The 17089-nt window shown below is 36.3% G+C and overlaps 1 protein-coding gene across 1 annotated transcript; it reads right to left on the reverse strand.

Annotated features, from left to right (window-relative positions):
• Nucleotides 1-761: 761 nt before the first annotated feature.
• LOC140148779 (GATOR1 complex protein NPRL2-like) lies at nt 762-16846 on the reverse strand. Its single transcript, XM_072170841.1, has 11 exons — nt 16725-16846; nt 15080-15171; nt 12003-12171; nt 9773-9881; nt 8827-8963; nt 8140-8237; nt 5138-5174; nt 4497-4590; nt 3249-3366; nt 2253-2390; nt 762-1421 (listed from the first exon to the last, which is right to left on the reverse strand). Exons 1-11 carry the CDS (start codon nt 16812-16814, stop codon nt 1307-1309), a joined length of 1197 nt encoding a protein of 398 aa, XP_072026942.1. The 5' UTR covers nt 16815-16846; the 3' UTR covers nt 762-1306.
• Nucleotides 16847-17089: the final 243 nt, after the last annotated feature.

The raw sequence follows: 17089 nt of genomic DNA on the forward strand, positions 1-17089 counted from the left end.
CCAATTATTCATGGACTACCTCCTTATTAATTATTCATTTTTCAATTTATTCATAAACCACTCCATAACATGATGACTTTACAAGCTTGGCCACATTCATGAAAAGAAAGGAAATGTAAAGTATTGCATTTTCAGTCTGGTTGGCAGGACATCGTATGCAAACTAGTCTTTTTAATTCGGTTTCAAGTTATGGCCATGGTCCTCGCATGGTCTTCATCATTATCATTGTCTTCATCATATTGACTAGTAATTTAGAAATATGATTGTTTGAACTTCATATAAATCCTTTATGCAGAGAGGACCGAGAGCTGGTTGCAAGAGATCATATGGGAAAGAGTTGTGCAACTGTCACTTAAAACAAAATAACTGTTTCCTTGTGGACACCTGTGAAACAAACTGAAACTTATCTCCTTTCTCTGGACCCACAGGTCTTTCCATAGGCCAGCATGCATATAGACTTCTTGAACCTACAGTCCAATTGACTTCCTCAAGACAGCAGTATCCGTGTGAAATGCAACTATAGGTTAATAAATGTGTATTACTTGTTGGGAGTGAAATTGTACAAAATAATGCACGTATACTGAGACGTAGATGCGTCTAATGCACAAGCCCCGAAGGGGGAGTGCATTAGATGCATCAATATCTCGGTACAAGTGCATTATTTTGTACAATTTCTCGAGCAACAAGTGATACGCATCATGTATTAACCTATTTAATACACAAGAAAATAAAATCCACTAAAAATGTTGGAAAATATAAGCAAATAAAAATGCATCAACCCAATACTAAAAATTAAAATGAACCCGTCCGAAAGCATTGCGCATAGTACGTGCCTATGCATGTATACACAATCAATGCATGTTTCACATTTTTCTAACATTTGCTCTGATTGGTTCTTGCTATCTAAGAAGAGAGTGTATGAATCAAAGACAATGTATCTGATGGGCGCAGTCACTTCACACGCTACAGATGCACCACTTTTGATTGTGTATATCACACATGGACGCGACTGTCTTGAGAAAGCCAAATAGACTATAGTCACATCAGGACTCAAGTGTATCTCCACACAGAGCGACTGTTAAACCATCATGTGACAAAACCTCCAGCGTGTCTCTGCACAATATCTTGAATACCTGGTGTAGGTGTGTGCAAAAATTATACTTTTTGTAAAACAGGCTTGAGAAAAACCTGCCACATTTTACGGTTTTAAATCTTCATTTATAAAAATATATATGCTTAATATTTCATATAGTTATCTTCAATTGCTGCACCAAAGTTTGAACCAATAATTTATTCATTCTCAAGCTCACTTCCAGCAGACAAACACATTTTCATCTTTCTCCACAATGCCTTCAAGTTCCACATAGCTTTTGCTTGTCTTGCAACAGATTTCATCAAAGTTCAGACGTCCTTGCATCAATCTGAAAGAGAAGTGAAAATAAATCAAACATGTTAAATATAGTTAGTAATCCTGCACAAGAACACACTGGGGAACGATTGCTCGGTACAAGAGGAAACCAAATATAATTAATAAGAAAGAAAGAACAGTTTACCAAAGAAAGAACAGTTAAACATCAGTAAATAATGATATCCTGTACTTGTGTACTTATTAGTGTGTATTGTATACCTCAACTGCCTACATTAGTACCCAGTTTTCAAAAACAAAAAAAAAAACAATTCAGGGACTTTGCTGCTTCAAGAGCGCAAACCCTAGACATTCCACAAATAACCTTCGCAACCAGGATCAGCTCCCTGAGTTTCGTACGGGTTACAACGAGACAAATTAGCAGTAAGTTCCATGTCCAGGAGAATTTCAAGCTAACTCAATTTTTACCACGAGAGCATACTAGGCACCGCCAGGGTTCGAACCCGCAACCTCTCGCACCATAGTCGAACGCCTTATCGATTGAGCTAACTTGACTGCTAAAGTTTTCAACCCATTTATCAGTTTATCCATCTAGTGATTGGAAGGTTGTGGGTTAGATATAAGTTCGAATAAGTTGGGTTGTGTGCCGCTCAGGATTTGTATTTATTTGTTGTCTTGTTTAATTGTAACAGTATGGGTTGGTTAACTATGGGTTGATCCATTAAACACATGCTTGTCTTGGTTTGCAAGGTAGGCATTATTCATGAAAAATTATTATCAATTCCTTCATGGGAATAGTTGTATCAGATGTAAGCGCAAGTGCCACCTTCATTGAGGTGATAAGATGCTGATGTAATTGTTGAGACTACATTTTCTATTTCCATACCTGTCTAATGGCTCTCTATTTCGATATTGCACATCTCTCTCCTCTTGTCCACCCTGCTCTAGTCTAGGTACTACTTTCACAGGATACTGGTGCACCCGTCTGATGAGACCTCGTAATAATCCAAACTGGATCAGGTGTCTGCAAAATTTAAAGACAACACTGTAGTGAAGGGCATGTTAGCATGTTAGCATGGCAGAAAGCCAGAAAACAGTTCTACAGAGTTTTCTAAATTTCCATGTTTTTGTCTACAAAACTCAAAAAATGTCACCATGTGAAAGGTTTTCACACATAATCTTGCAAACTAATACAAGATTAATCCGCCATTAGGCGATGAAAAACAACAACCCTGTTCTATGGGGTGGATCTAAGGTGGATCGGTCAATCATTCCACCCCCCTTTTTTCTGGAGGTTAAAATTACCCTAAATTTTCACCAAAATCTGAAAAAAGATTTTTTGCAAACATATTTTCTATAAATGTTCAGCCAAAATTAATAAATTTTGGCCCCAAAACACCAGATTTTACATGATTTTAGCAAAAATTAAAAAAAAAATCATCAAAACATAAATTCTGGGTCAGTCGGGCCCGTAAAACACATTTTTTGTCACCTTAGAGATGCACATTTGCCACTCAGGAGTATAAAAGTTCAACAAATCAAATGTTACTCTCTTCATCCAACATGCACACTCCCCCGTCATAATATATACATATGTGATGCGATCAAGCACAATCAGTCGGAACTCGGAAATGTAAAATTTTCAGCTTTTTATAGGATATTAAAAGTATTTTCAAAGCTGGATTTTGCAGAAAACTCCATTGAAATTGAGCAAACAGTTTCAAAGATATGACCAATTAAAAGAGTTTCCAAAACAAAAGGAAACAAAAGGAAATATTTCTTTTGTTTGGCTGTATCTCAAAATCAGTATTTCCGAGTTCCAACTGATTTTGCTTGATCGCATCACATATAGTTAAACCTCAGCATGCATCATAGTTGTTACCTTTCATCGATGTGCAAAGCTCTTGGGTCGTGGCGCATACATAAATCCTTCACTGTTGTGCTGGGACCTAGGCTACAATACAGCAACATTACTGAGTGAACAGTTGGTGGACTGGTACCTGATAACGTAAGAACAACACAACCAAATTCATCTTCATTATGTATTGCAGGATATAGGCACATCTTTATGTGTTCAAATTAATGTTCAAATTGTGAGTAATCTGTGTCAATCAGGCTAACATCACAAATAACAATATTAAGATACAAACAAAAATAATATTAGATGGCAAAACATTAAAAACACAAGGAATTTGTTCACTGGCAATTTTTATTTACAACCTTTGTTATTTATAATCTTAATGAACAAACAAACAAAATATACCCTAAAGATGTAAATTAATAGTTCCATCCCAAATTCCAGTTCTCAACATTTAATGACTGGATCATAATATGTTAAAATGTGATTCAATTAAGCTAAAATAGTAGTTTGGGAAATCACATGATACCAAAATCCACTCTTTAATATTATTTTTCTTCCCCATTCAACTGAATATAATGGCTGAAATCAGATGACACTGTACTTATGGCTCCTTGGATACATTTGAATTTTGCCGACAAAAATAATATACAAAGAAGTTGGACATTTCTCTTTAAAAGATTTAATTAAGGGACAGACGACTTATCCTACAAGGGGTTAACTTTGCTGTCAGGTGGGTAAAATACAAAAGTACCAACCTCTCTGGTAGGTAATACATGTACTTTTAGATTGATGTGGCTCTGAATTTAAATGTTGGATTAGCATTTTTTGAACTTGAACCTGTGACTTCCTAAAATTATTAGCACATCACTGACTACAGGTAAATTAAGTAATTCTTAGCCAAGCTCAAATGTACCTGTTGTGTCCATGTAGCATACTAAGCATGCTCGCAATGTAAGGCATGCTTTCTTCAGTACCGTGCTATGTGCGCATGTTTATCGCGGAGCCACTAGCGTTCCGAGTGTTTGAGTTTGGCCAAGAATTACCTAATTTACCTGTAGTGTAAAAAAGTTATTGTACAGGACAGGTCTCAACTTCCTTGATCACATCATGTATAAAGATTCTTTCCGATACTCACAGAGATTATTTACGACCTTACCTTTCAGTTTACACCTTATCCCAATCCATTACAATATTCTTCCCCATATCTTTACTACAATCACACATTTAATACAACTAAATTTAAGCAAAGCATGAACATATTCTACTCACCTGGTTTAGCAACATATTCTAAACACTCCTCCTGTAATTCCTTATCTTCCATAAGCTTGTCAATTTCAGGTGTTATCATGTAAACATTAGAATACTGCAAAAACAATGTTCATTTTAAAAATGAAATTCATTCATGGTGAACAACAGGGACCGGTGTCCCAAACAAATTGTCATATTCCTGGGAGAGGTGGCAAAATGACCTTGAATGACTTAATTATTCTGTTGACCCTAAGGTGCATGTAGCCTGTACAAAACTTGGGTCAGTGATTCTTGCGATCAATGTGGTTTCAATACAAGATAACTAATTTTATGTGCAATTTGTTCTATTTCTCTCTGTTTGATATTTCTCTTTCGTTCTGAAATGGTGATTCTATTGTAATCACCATTAAAAAGTTTGGGAATGACTTTCAATTCTATTGTAATCACCATTAATTTGGAACGACTTTCAATTCTATTGTAGTCACCATTAAAAAGTGTGGGAACAACTTTCATTCTTCACTTAGCACCTTGTTAATGAAATATTGAGGGTGGTCCTGAACAAACACCTGTGAACCAGAGGCAGCTTATCATAAAAAGTACCTCTGATTTTTAAAAATAATTTTTGATCCCTTTGAGAAGAAATTCTAACAACACACACCTACCTGAAATATTGGAACTACTGTTATTACACCATAGTATCTGAAATAAAAATAAACCATTATTACATTAGATTAGAGATGAAAACTCACCGTGAGGAAATGATGTTGATACAGTGATGTAATCTCACAAGATCAAATGGTCTAAGTTGATACATCAAAATTAACCTGGAACTCACACATCAATAGTATGGTATCAAAGGCAAATAGAACTCTGGGGTTCATAAAAAGAAATTTGTATTCCTGCTCAAAAGAAATTAAGAACCTGGCATATAAATCTCTAGTACGACCACGTCTAGAGTATTGTGGGTCACTTTGGGATACACATACTAAAGAACTCACACAAAAGATAGAAGCAGTGCAGAACAGAAGTGCAAGATTTGTATGTAGCGACTCACGGAAGGCTGAGTAGCGTAACATCTATGAAAGAAAGCCTAGACTGGGATTTTTCCTCAAGACCTAAAACTTGCCAAGGTCATTCCTCTCTTTAAAAAGAACAGCCGTCTGGAAGTGGGCAACTACCGTCCTGTCAGCCTTCTTAGCACAGTTTCTAAAATTCTTGAGAAAAGTATTTATGTACAATTGGAACACTATTTGAGCTCTAATAATTTAATTTACCAATATCAATCTGGCTTTCGCCGTGGCTTTTCAACTGAAACATGTTTAATTTTTTTAACAGACTACATTAGGACTCAACTCGATCTTGGCAATTATGTTGGCATGCTTCTTTTAGATGTCAGAAAAACATTTGACAGTGTCAACCATGATGTTTTGTGTTATAAGCTAGAGGCTATGGGAATCGAATCTGCTTGGTTCAGATCTTATCTATCTAACAGGCAGCAACTTGTCAGTATCGATGGCATACAATCCGATCTTATGCAACTCTCCTGCGGAGTTCCGCAGGGGAGCTTGCTTGGTCCCCTGCTATATTTATGTTATAGCAATGACATGGTTACATCCGTGAAAAACAAGTTGCTCCTGTATGCTGATGATAGTGTGATCATTTCTTCCAATAAGAACCCAGATGTGGTTGCACATGAACTAAGCATGGATTTGAGTTCCTGTAACAACTGGCTTATTAACAATAAATTATCATTACATGTTGGTAAAACCGAGCTCATTTGATTTGGTTCGCACAGAAAACTTAAAAAAGCTTCTGATTTCCACGTATCTCATACAACAGTCATACAATTAATCCTGTCCCATCCATAAAATACCTTGGTGTCACACTAGACCAACATCTATCTGGGGAAGTTATGGTTGATTCTCTTGTTAAGAAAGCTATTGGCAGGCTCAAATTTTTATATAGACACACACAATATTTCAACCAAAAGCTACGAAAAAATCTCTGCTCTGCATTATTGCAGTGTCATTTAGATTATTGTAGCACCTCCTGGTTTACTGGTTTATCAAAGGAAAGTCAACGTAAGCTTCAAATCACTCAAAACAAAATGGTTAGTTTTATTTTGAACTTATCCTCGAGAGATCATGTTGGTCAAATCAATTTGGACACTGTCAAACTGCTTGATACCCAAAACAGGGCTAGACAATTAAGGCTAAATCACATGTTTAATATTTTTCACTCACTGGCCCCGTCTTATCTTGATCAATTCTTTACAAAAATATCTCATATTCATAATTATACCACTAGGTCTAGTGCTTCAAATTTCCATGTCCCGAGAGTAGGGTCTTACACCAAAAGGTCTTTTTCTATCAATCCACACTTGATTGGAATAATTTACCATCCCAAATCAAAGCTATTATTGACAAAAATACTTTTAAATATGCCATAAAAAACACCTTGCCAGAAGTGTGTTAACCCAAGAGTCAGCTGCATTTGTGTAACCTGTTCCTTTCTGTCCTTTTGCTTGTTTTGTCCTCCGTCCCAGGCACCGTCTTGTCTTTATGTTGGACCCCATTGGAAATAAGTTTACACATTTGCAGCTAGACTTTATGGGTTATCCTGGCATTTTGGCTTTTTGGTGTCTTTGCTTATATCCATGTATTTCATATATGCTAAATTTGTGATAATTTGTGATTGATTATATTTATTGTTCTTGTCGATTTTGCCGAATAAATATGAATGAATGAATGAATGAATGATCTGTTAGAAACTCGCAGGAAAGCTACAAGAGTCACCATCTTCCACCAAGCGCTAACAGGTCACCTCGCCATTCCACTGGAAAACATCGTGCACCCAGTCCAACGCTCATCCAGACACAGCAAATTCATACAATTTCAAACATCAAAGAACTGCCTGAAGTACTCATTTATACCACGTACCTGTTGACTGGAATAATTTACCTCCAACTGTAACATCAAATCCGGACAAGAAAAAGTTTAAAGAAGCAGCATTACAGCATTACACAAGAAAAGCAACTAACAACTAAGAACAGCAGCCTAGCACCAACTGCTTGTTTGACCCCTTTCAGGGGTGTTAGGCAGTATCCAACCAGAACCAGAACCAGGTGATATTGTATTACCAAAACCCAAGGATTTAACCAATACCACTGAAGGTGTAGCACTTATTACGGCTCCAACCTAAACATTTCCATGTTACAATGAACAAATATTTTGTTTTTGTTTTCTGAGATGTTTGAAGTCCAAAAGTGCCAAGAAATTGTCTTCACTCACCATCCACTACATTTGTGGATCCTTTGGGGCTGGCTACTTAAAGTTTCACATACCGGCAAGACTCGGTGGAAAATTCATCTACCACTGGCAGATTAAAATGTTTGCCCATAACTCTACTGCAATAAAATTATTTGTTGGAACACATAACCAAAAGTCAGAGCTAAGTCAGAGTTAAGTTTCCCTATACACATACAATATTGGTGTTTCGATCATTTTCACAAACGTTGCTGTTTGGTCAAAATAGCATGTTGCTGCAAGTTTCATTTGGTATTTTATGTTAAATTATGAATGTACCACATCATGAAGTAAAAAGAAAATAGGATATTATTCAGCTGTGATTGTGCCTTTAAGTAATCAAAGGAATTGTAACTTACAGCATATTTTGTAAACATATTTTGACTAAGTCTAGATCTACATCAGCTTCTGCAGCTATCCTTTGTACATGGTTAATCCCATCTATGTATGGAAGAATCTGTAGAAAATAATGAAATGGAAATATTACAATAAATCAATTTTATTAGCTATTTCATTGTGCAGGGAGTGCTGCAGGGTACAATTTCATTTTATCCCTGTTTACTGCTTACTCTGTGTTTATTTTGATTCCAGTTTGTTTGTGTAGTGTACTGCATTTAGTCCATTTGTCCACACTTTATTTCTAAACTTGCACTGGGGTCTATCTATTGTGTAGTTTGCAATAAAATTACTGCTGGAGCAATTCAATTCTTGCATCAATCTTTATGAAACAAAATAACCATAATAGGCCTACATAATATACAAGTTGAAATACATGCACCGTAATAAAGCATATCTAGTTTCTCTACTACCAAAAATTTGGTTCCATGTATGCAAGCAGGCAAAATAAAATTTCCATACAAGTTTCATTTAACACAACACAAACTACTGAATTTGCTACACCCTATTCTGATATAAGAATCAAAAACCACAATATTCCACGTCATACATATAACTATTTAGAAATCTACTGTAACAGGATGAATAAGGTACTTTCTTTCCTGTAAAAATGTATAGGATTGATAACGTACATTCCTGTCTTTTCTCACCTGTTGTGTAGTAAGATCCCATTGACTGAAATTGTAACTATATTTATCAGCAAGAAACATAGGTACATGATGCTCCAGGACAGGTGATGGATCTTTAGTTGAAGGCACTATTTTCAAATGGATGGTGTTGGATTCATCTGCAATAATAAAAGACACTTGGGTTTAGAGTTCTACTTCTGATTTCAGAAAATACACAATGCCTCTTAGGATAGTACAGAAAGTAATACTTCTGGTGGTGGGTATCACTTTTTAGCTTGTTTTTGTTCACACCATCTAACTAAAAATATCTTGCGCATATAACATTTTATTGGGGTGATAAGAAAAATATAACAATTAGTATCAAAATTTCAGTTTCTATGAGGTCAAATGTGCCCATCCACCACAAACTGGTTGTAAAGTCGGCATTTTCCATTTTGAGATACAATCAAAAACAGTATATGGATTTCTATGTAAAATATATTAGGAATTTGACCTTTGATGAACCATAACTTCACTTCCAGATGTCCGATGAAGCTGGTTGAGGTGTCATTTTGAAGCTGAAAGTGCATTCCTTTAATATCTGCAATAAACAGAAAATGATCTAGAGCCGACTTTACTACTACTTTGTGGGGGATGGTCACAAATGTAAGACAAGGCTGTTGCGCTGGTCACACATCTTTATTGGGTGATTAATGTTACATTTCAGTAATGACTTAAAGGTAGGTGGTCAGATTTTTTCGTATTGTTGTACCTCACATTGAGGCCGGTACCAAAATAATCCAATTCCACAATTCACATTGACCCATAGAACAGGATTAGGAGAAGGTTTCTGATGCCAAAATCACCATTTTGATAGGAAAAAGTGGGAGGATGAAGCTGTCAATCAGGTACCCATCTTTAAAAGTCATAAGCTAAACTGTTTACAGTACCTTTTGCTTAAAAGGTACATGGGAAAATATACACTTACTGATTGGAATAGAGCATTTGCCATGCTCATTAAGCTGCTTCAGTAAAGCCGATAGGATCCCTGGCAGGGCTGACTTACTGTTCTCGTCAGATATATAGCCACTTTCCAACTGTAATGAAACGTTGAAAGCATGTGTGTTACTATCTGTTATTATTGGCAGTACTTTTGAGGTCTTTGGTTGGTGGAGTGAATACAGAATTTGACATTTGTCAAGATTACTGATACCCTAATCAGATATTTCATATTGAATTTGATCACCCCTATTTGACACTGTCAGTACTTTCTCAAAATTAGACAAGATCCTAAAAAACAGTGCCCTCAGTATAGAGACCAGAATTCGGGTACTCAACTGCTATGTCGTCCCTGTATTAATGTATGGAAGTGAAGCATGGTCAATAACAACAGACATTAAAAGAAGATTGGAGAGCTGCGAGATGTGGTTCCTTAGAAGAATGATGAAGATCCCGTGGACTGATAAAGTGTCTAATGACGATGTCCTAAGTAGAGCAAATGTGAACAGGAAGCTGTTACTTGAAATCAGAGTTAAGCAGCTCAAATTCCTTGGTCATATCCTCAGAAAGGATGGTTTCGAGAACCTACATGTAGTATTGACAGGAAAAAGAGAAGGAACAAGGAGCAGAGGCAGGAAGAGAGTGATGTGGTTATCAAATCTGAAAGACTGGCTAAAAGAAAGGGGAGCTGAACATAAAGCGACAGAACTTCTGGAGATGGCTTATAACAGAGAATTGTGGCACGACATGATCGCCAACGTCTTAGGATATGGCACCTAGAGAGAGAGAGAGAGAGTACTTTACAATGAAGCCATGTCACCCTATACTTAGACTATGCCATAGTCGAATTTTGTTTAAAAAATATATTATTATTATTTAATCATTTTATGATGATGAACACATTCCTTTGAAGTTGAATTCAAAATTATACTGATGTTTATTAAACATGTTAAAATTAAAGTGCTCAATAGTAAAATGGTCATAAAGATTATATAATTAGATGATTAGTGACAATAAAAGTTATTGAATGCAAAATATCTTGCATAATTATAATGGCTCATTTCAATACTAAACAATTCTGATTTTGGAATCTACCAGTTTATTGACCGTGAAAGGCGGAGTAAAAAATCCGACTATGTACTTTGACTTCTAAGCAGAACTTTACCCTGGGACTTTGGTCTCTAAAACACACTGTCAATCATACTTGTTTATCAATCCAATTAACCGCAAGTACATTGTACTAAGCATGGTAGTATATGACGTGCTAAAATGTACGTCCATACATTACTGAGAGTTTAACTTTCGCGCCACCACAAACTGTGCCGCAACTTCCATAGATTGTTGTGTACGATGTAGTTAATGGTAATGGCAGGTGCCCGGAGGATTCAAACAATAGTGTGATCTGGGCGACCAATCACAAGCCAGATCCATTTAAAGATGCATTACATCATGGCCAATTTTAGTTAGGCCAGAAATTGGCCTAACTCTCCATAGAGTCCCGTGTTAAAAATGTTAACCGCAAGTCAAAGTAAGTAGTCCACTTGGGAAGCTAACAAACAGAGGGAGTATGGTGACTGAAAATTTAAGATGTGAAAATCTATCAATTGCACACAAATTAATACAAATCAGTGTTTTATGCTTAAATGTAATAGCCAGAGTATGCAAAATGGGCAAGTGGACAATGGACTGTCTACCCTATACTCTATCAGACATAAGATACTATTCCAAATATTGATTTAAACAAATATTGCGCTATGTTAGCAAGGACTTACTGCCTGCTGTCCATCAAAATAAAGGTCAAGTAACAAGACTAAAATGAAATAAAGAAAGCAATGCTTTTATAATGTTATCACTAATTTGCAATAATCAGTGATTCTGTGCACCTAAGGGAAGACACAGTTAAATAGATTTGATCATTTGGGAGAACAGGGGCTTACAAGAACGAGGACACCCTGTTAGTCTGAAATACCGTCAATCCAAACCCCGTCAGTACGAAAACCTGTTAGGGTTATGGTTAACCCTAACCCTTACCCTAACGGATTTTCGGACTGACGGGGGTTCGGATTGACAATGTTTCGGACTGACGGAGAGACCCCACAAGACCTGTCTGTTCTGGGGTTCGACTACTGTTGAGTATATAGTAAGCAATCTAAACAAAAAACTAAAGTAAAGACTAAAGACTACATTAAAAATCATCAAAATAATCAAGCTGAACTCACCTCAAATGTGATAAGATAGCTTGCCAACTTCTTGATCAGTGGTTCATATGGAACTGTGTCCGTTTGGATGTCACACACAAAACACAGATTAAACACCAGTGCATTCCTGGAATATTTGGCATTCTTAATGCTCACTGGACATCCAATGATCTTCTTACCAAGGGCATTCCTGAAGGATAATCAAATCAACTAAGTCTTTTATAATATAACAACATTATATAAAATACATTTGGTACATGTACAACTTTCGGGAAGATGACATAAATCTCTCTCACTATGTTTATATTGTGATAATAGTATAAAAACAAAAGAAAATACTGACAGAGGTACAGAAATCAAGGAAGGGATAAAATGTAACATATGCAAATAGGAGGGTACAATGTGGTCCAAATAAAATGCAATTTTAGGCTGGATGTCAGTGTACTAGCAAAGACCAAATAGATAATGTTATCAACTGGCATAATGATGGAGGGGTCTTGGTCTTATATTCCAACCGGAATTACACTTTTTCATGTGTTCAAACCCGTGCAGAATTCATCTGGATAGCCATTTTACATGTTCTCTTATCTTCACCATTGCTTGGTCAATCCTAAGAGCTTCTTTTGTGTTTGAAATTCATAATAATTATGTAGATACTAATAGTACGAATACTAAACATCTGCGATTGTCATCAACAAAATGCCTGTGGTCTTATATTCCAACCGGAATTACACTTTTTCATGTGTTCAAACCCGTGCAGAATTCATCCGGATAGCCCATTTTATGTGTTCTTTTATCTTCACCATTACTTGGTCAATCCTAAGAACTTCTTTTGTGTTTGAAATTCATAATAATTATATGTAGATACTAATAGTATGGATATTAAATGTCTGCAATTGTCATCAACAAAATGACCAGGACTACACAAGTTTGCCTTTCCATGAAAACATAGCTTGATTGACAGAAGATGTTAAGGGCAGAGTAATGGGAGAGAACATGGACCTTTTCGAGCTTCATTATTTCTGAATTGTATGTCCAAAGTATATAAAACTATACATTTTTGGAAAGGAAATGAGTCAAGGAATCCCATGGTGACATCAGATTTGTTCAAAAATCTCAAGTTTTTGAAAAAATCACAAAAATTCACTTTTTTACCCCAATTTTTTGTGACAACTTAGAAAAATCCGCTCGAGTAAAAAAAATTCAGTTAGCTTTTCATGAAGAAGAGACATGAACTTAGGAAGGTTTTTTATTTTTTGAAATTCGCCTCTTTTTTCAAATATTGAAAAAAAACGTGAAAAAGCCATTTTGTCACATTATTAAGCTAAAAATTGCACATAATGGTGTATATTTTTGTTTAAAATAAATATTTAGAAAAAATGAAAAAACCTTCCCTAGACTTTGATGTACGGTACTCTAAAGGATAGTGCAAAAAGTTTACCCTTTGCTTGCATATTTTTCGAGTTATCGTGTCACAAAAATCGCGCAATATTGTCAAAAGTGAACTCTGAGAAATCGATGTTTTAGTAAAAAAATGTCAAAATTATGCACAAAACGTCCTTAAATTTTAAAACGGTAAGACTTTCACACTTGTAAAAGCTGTATCTGGTGCATGGTCTAAATATGCACCAATGAATCTATAATCTCTGCTTTCAGTGCGCCAAAATTCAAAATAATTAAAAAATCTAAGTGGCATTTTGACTGCAAATTTTTGTTTTGTTTACACCACATTTGCTGGCGTTCACAACATATTCTTAGTCAGTGGGAGTGGTCTAGTTCGTAGACACATTTCTGATTGGACAATCGCATGATTTCGGTGCCGCTTATCAGGCCGTAGACGCACCCCACGCCATCATGCGCCTCGATAATGTGTAACACGCGTGTAGAGGTGCCCGTATGTATCGCGCTGGATGCTTAGACTAGTGCGGAATACACGAACGCGCTAGCAATACGCACAACAGAATACGTGAAGTTGTAAACAAGTTTCGTTCAGTTTATAATGAGGGGAGTTTTTATGACGGTAACTTAGTTTTTGCTTTAAAAATTTGTTTACAGTTATTAAAATAATATTTAACTGATTGAGAATGAGAATAACGATAGAATTTTTATTTTGCCTATCCTCTACCTATGATAGATTTACAGGCAGGTCCAATATTTTTATCGTAGTGGATACCGCTGCGCCGGCATCCACTACTCAAAATATTGGACCTGCCTGTCGCCTATCACACGGTAGAGGATAGGCAAAATAAAAATTCCTATCGCTTATTCTCTAACCGAATGCGCCTTGACTGCGTTGGACATACGTGCAGAGTTGCGCGTCACGCTGACGCGAATCGCTAGTGAATCACAATATTTTGCATTCGCGCATTTCTGACTCATTATTTCGCGCCAATTTACTAAGCTGTCTTGAGCCATGTGACTTTTTAGAGTTGAAAAGAGTGAAAGAAATCAAGCAAAAAGACGAATAAATATTAGCAAGTTGTATTTTATCAGTTTCAAGTGAAAGAATACATCTTAGTGTTGATAAATATCAAAAAATCTCAAATTCGGTCGTGGACAAATGTGTCTTCCATTACTCTGGCCTTAACACTGAGGAAAGGGAATTAATGTACACTATAGATACACTGTATAGTATAAACCACTTGACATCATTGTTTATCAACACAGGCGAGGGACTGGTCTATTGATATGCTTGAATGAACCGCTATACTGGACTGTCAATGGCTTTCTTGTACTATATGAATTGTGGTGGGCGATTTAAAATGCACATGTCCTGAGCAAATTAAGATGCGTACATTTTTTTGTACCCGCACTGCAGGGCAAAGAACAATGGAAATTGCCATAATGCGCGCGCATACTGTTGGGCAATGACGTCATATGTCAAGTGATTTATACAGGCTTAATATTTTTAAATTAAGAAGAAATCAGGGGACTGTTACTAAGAATTTGCTGACTTCTTGGATGAATGTAGCTCCATATCAACTTCTGCCAAATGGAGCTTCATCAGTTCATTATTGTTGTTCAAATTGTTGTGAAGTATGCATGTCAGTAAATTGGATTTATAAGTATCATGAAACAAGAAACAGCTAAATACTCACACTGTGATAAGTCTATTTTGTAATTTTGGTTTGGTAATGATGTAAACATGGACTGTATCAAAAAGTTCACGAGATATGTAATCTTCTGGAACCTGTTGGTAAAGTGAAATAAAAATACACAGATTTGAGTGAATGTTTAATAGAGTACTTCCTTTTTATCCAACTGTTAAACTGGTGACAAACATATTGGGTTATAAATACAAGATTTCATAATGTGATTTAATTGGCCAATTAGGACCCTGCATATATATATAATTTACACTACATCAGCCTAAAAAAAGGAACTCTGATGGGTGTGGTAGGCCTTTGCTTTGTCCTGTTTGTATCTTTAATTTAAATCCAAAGGGTGCAGAATTCAAATTGGAAATAAAAATTTCTAATCTTTCTTCTTCTTCTTCTTTCTGTTTAAACTGTGCCAAGCGCGGATCCAGGGGGGGTGCTTTGGTGGCTGCAGCACCCCGGGTATGAATCGCAACAAAAAAGTTCTGAAATGTAAAATTTCCGGGGAACGCTTCCAACACCCTGGACCCCCGTATTTGTCACTAACTTTACAGCAGGTGCAGTTTAGGGGGGCGGGCCCTCCTCCAACAAAAAAGAGGAAATGAAGAGAAAGGGAAAAAGCAAAAAAAAAAAAGAGAAAAGGACAATCCAGTTCCCATTCAAATGCGTGGGAAACTGAAAGTCCATAACAACTCCGACTGTTGAGAATCGCAAGCGACATCTTGTTCAAAAAATTTCTTTAATGCAAAGCTTGTTCGAAATATTCTCCAACGTATGTGTGAGGGATAATTAAGGTACGGTAATAATTAAAAGTTACCTCGTGCCTATTTAAAGATCTTGAACAGTAAGTCTAAGAATTAATGTGAAGAGCCTAATTAATGCATAGTTTCTGACATGTTTGGGCCATTGTCCCCATTGACTTCGCAGTGCAAAACATCACATCGGATCTGAGTACTACTAGTACGAGGAACCCATACCGCTCTGCACAACGGTATGGGACGAAGTGTATACAAAAAGCTAGTGCAACGTTGCACTAAAAAATACAAGGCTCATGTAGCCAAAATAGTTGCATGTTTGTCATAATATTAATTACACAGCTTCTTGTACTTCTTGTCTAACTCTATATGCTTGTAATTGTAATTAATACCCCATTATTTATCCAGAATTTAAAAAAATTCATTAACACATGATCCACATCGGCGCACCAAAACTGAGATGGCACTTCAGTGCAAACTTAGATAGGGCAGCACCAATACGAAAATGTCATACCGATAAATGATGTGTCTGTTTTGCCCTGTTATTTAAGTTTGTGTTGCGAACTAGACTAGAGTACTACTAAGTGCAGGACAAACAAAATCACTCCGGTCACTCCAATCAAATACTGACGTGGTGATCAACTAAAAAGGTAGGGTGTTCCTCACTACTATAGTCTTTAATAGTCTATAGAATTTTTGAGCCCAAAGTCAGCAAATGCATGATGATGAATGCCACACATGCACAGCAATCAACATGCATGGCTTCCAAATTCGTGGGGTTTAAGTTTCTCCGGAAGATTCCGCTTAGAAAAAAACTAAGAAAAACGTTAACAAATATAACGTGATTCAGCTACACTTACAAAACAATATCATAGTATCGCACTACTCACCTGAAAAGTGATCTTTGGACCCAACGTAGGATGAAATTCACTGAAAAAGATACACTTCAATTTCCCTTCGTTCGGAAAAGATTCGGCCATTTTTAATGTTTACTGTTTTGGATTAGTTCACTTGATTCATGGGGGTGGCTTTTACATAAAAGCTGATTCTGCACAAAATCTTTTTCTACGCATCGCACTATAAATCACTAATAAATACGAAAATATACTGATTTCCCATTGCCTTAATTTTAGAGTACATTTTAACACTTTTATTTGTCCTCAATGTACAGAAAAGATTGAAAATTGAATTGACAGAAGGTTTGACAACAGATTACTCCTTCCTACAAAGTAGTAGACTTGTCTACAGAGTTTGC

The sequence above is a fragment of the Amphiura filiformis genome, chromosome 3 (assembly GCF_039555335.1).
Source record: "Amphiura filiformis chromosome 3, Afil_fr2py, whole genome shotgun sequence".
Taxonomy (NCBI): Eukaryota; Metazoa; Echinodermata; class Ophiuroidea; order Amphilepidida; family Amphiuridae; genus Amphiura; species Amphiura filiformis.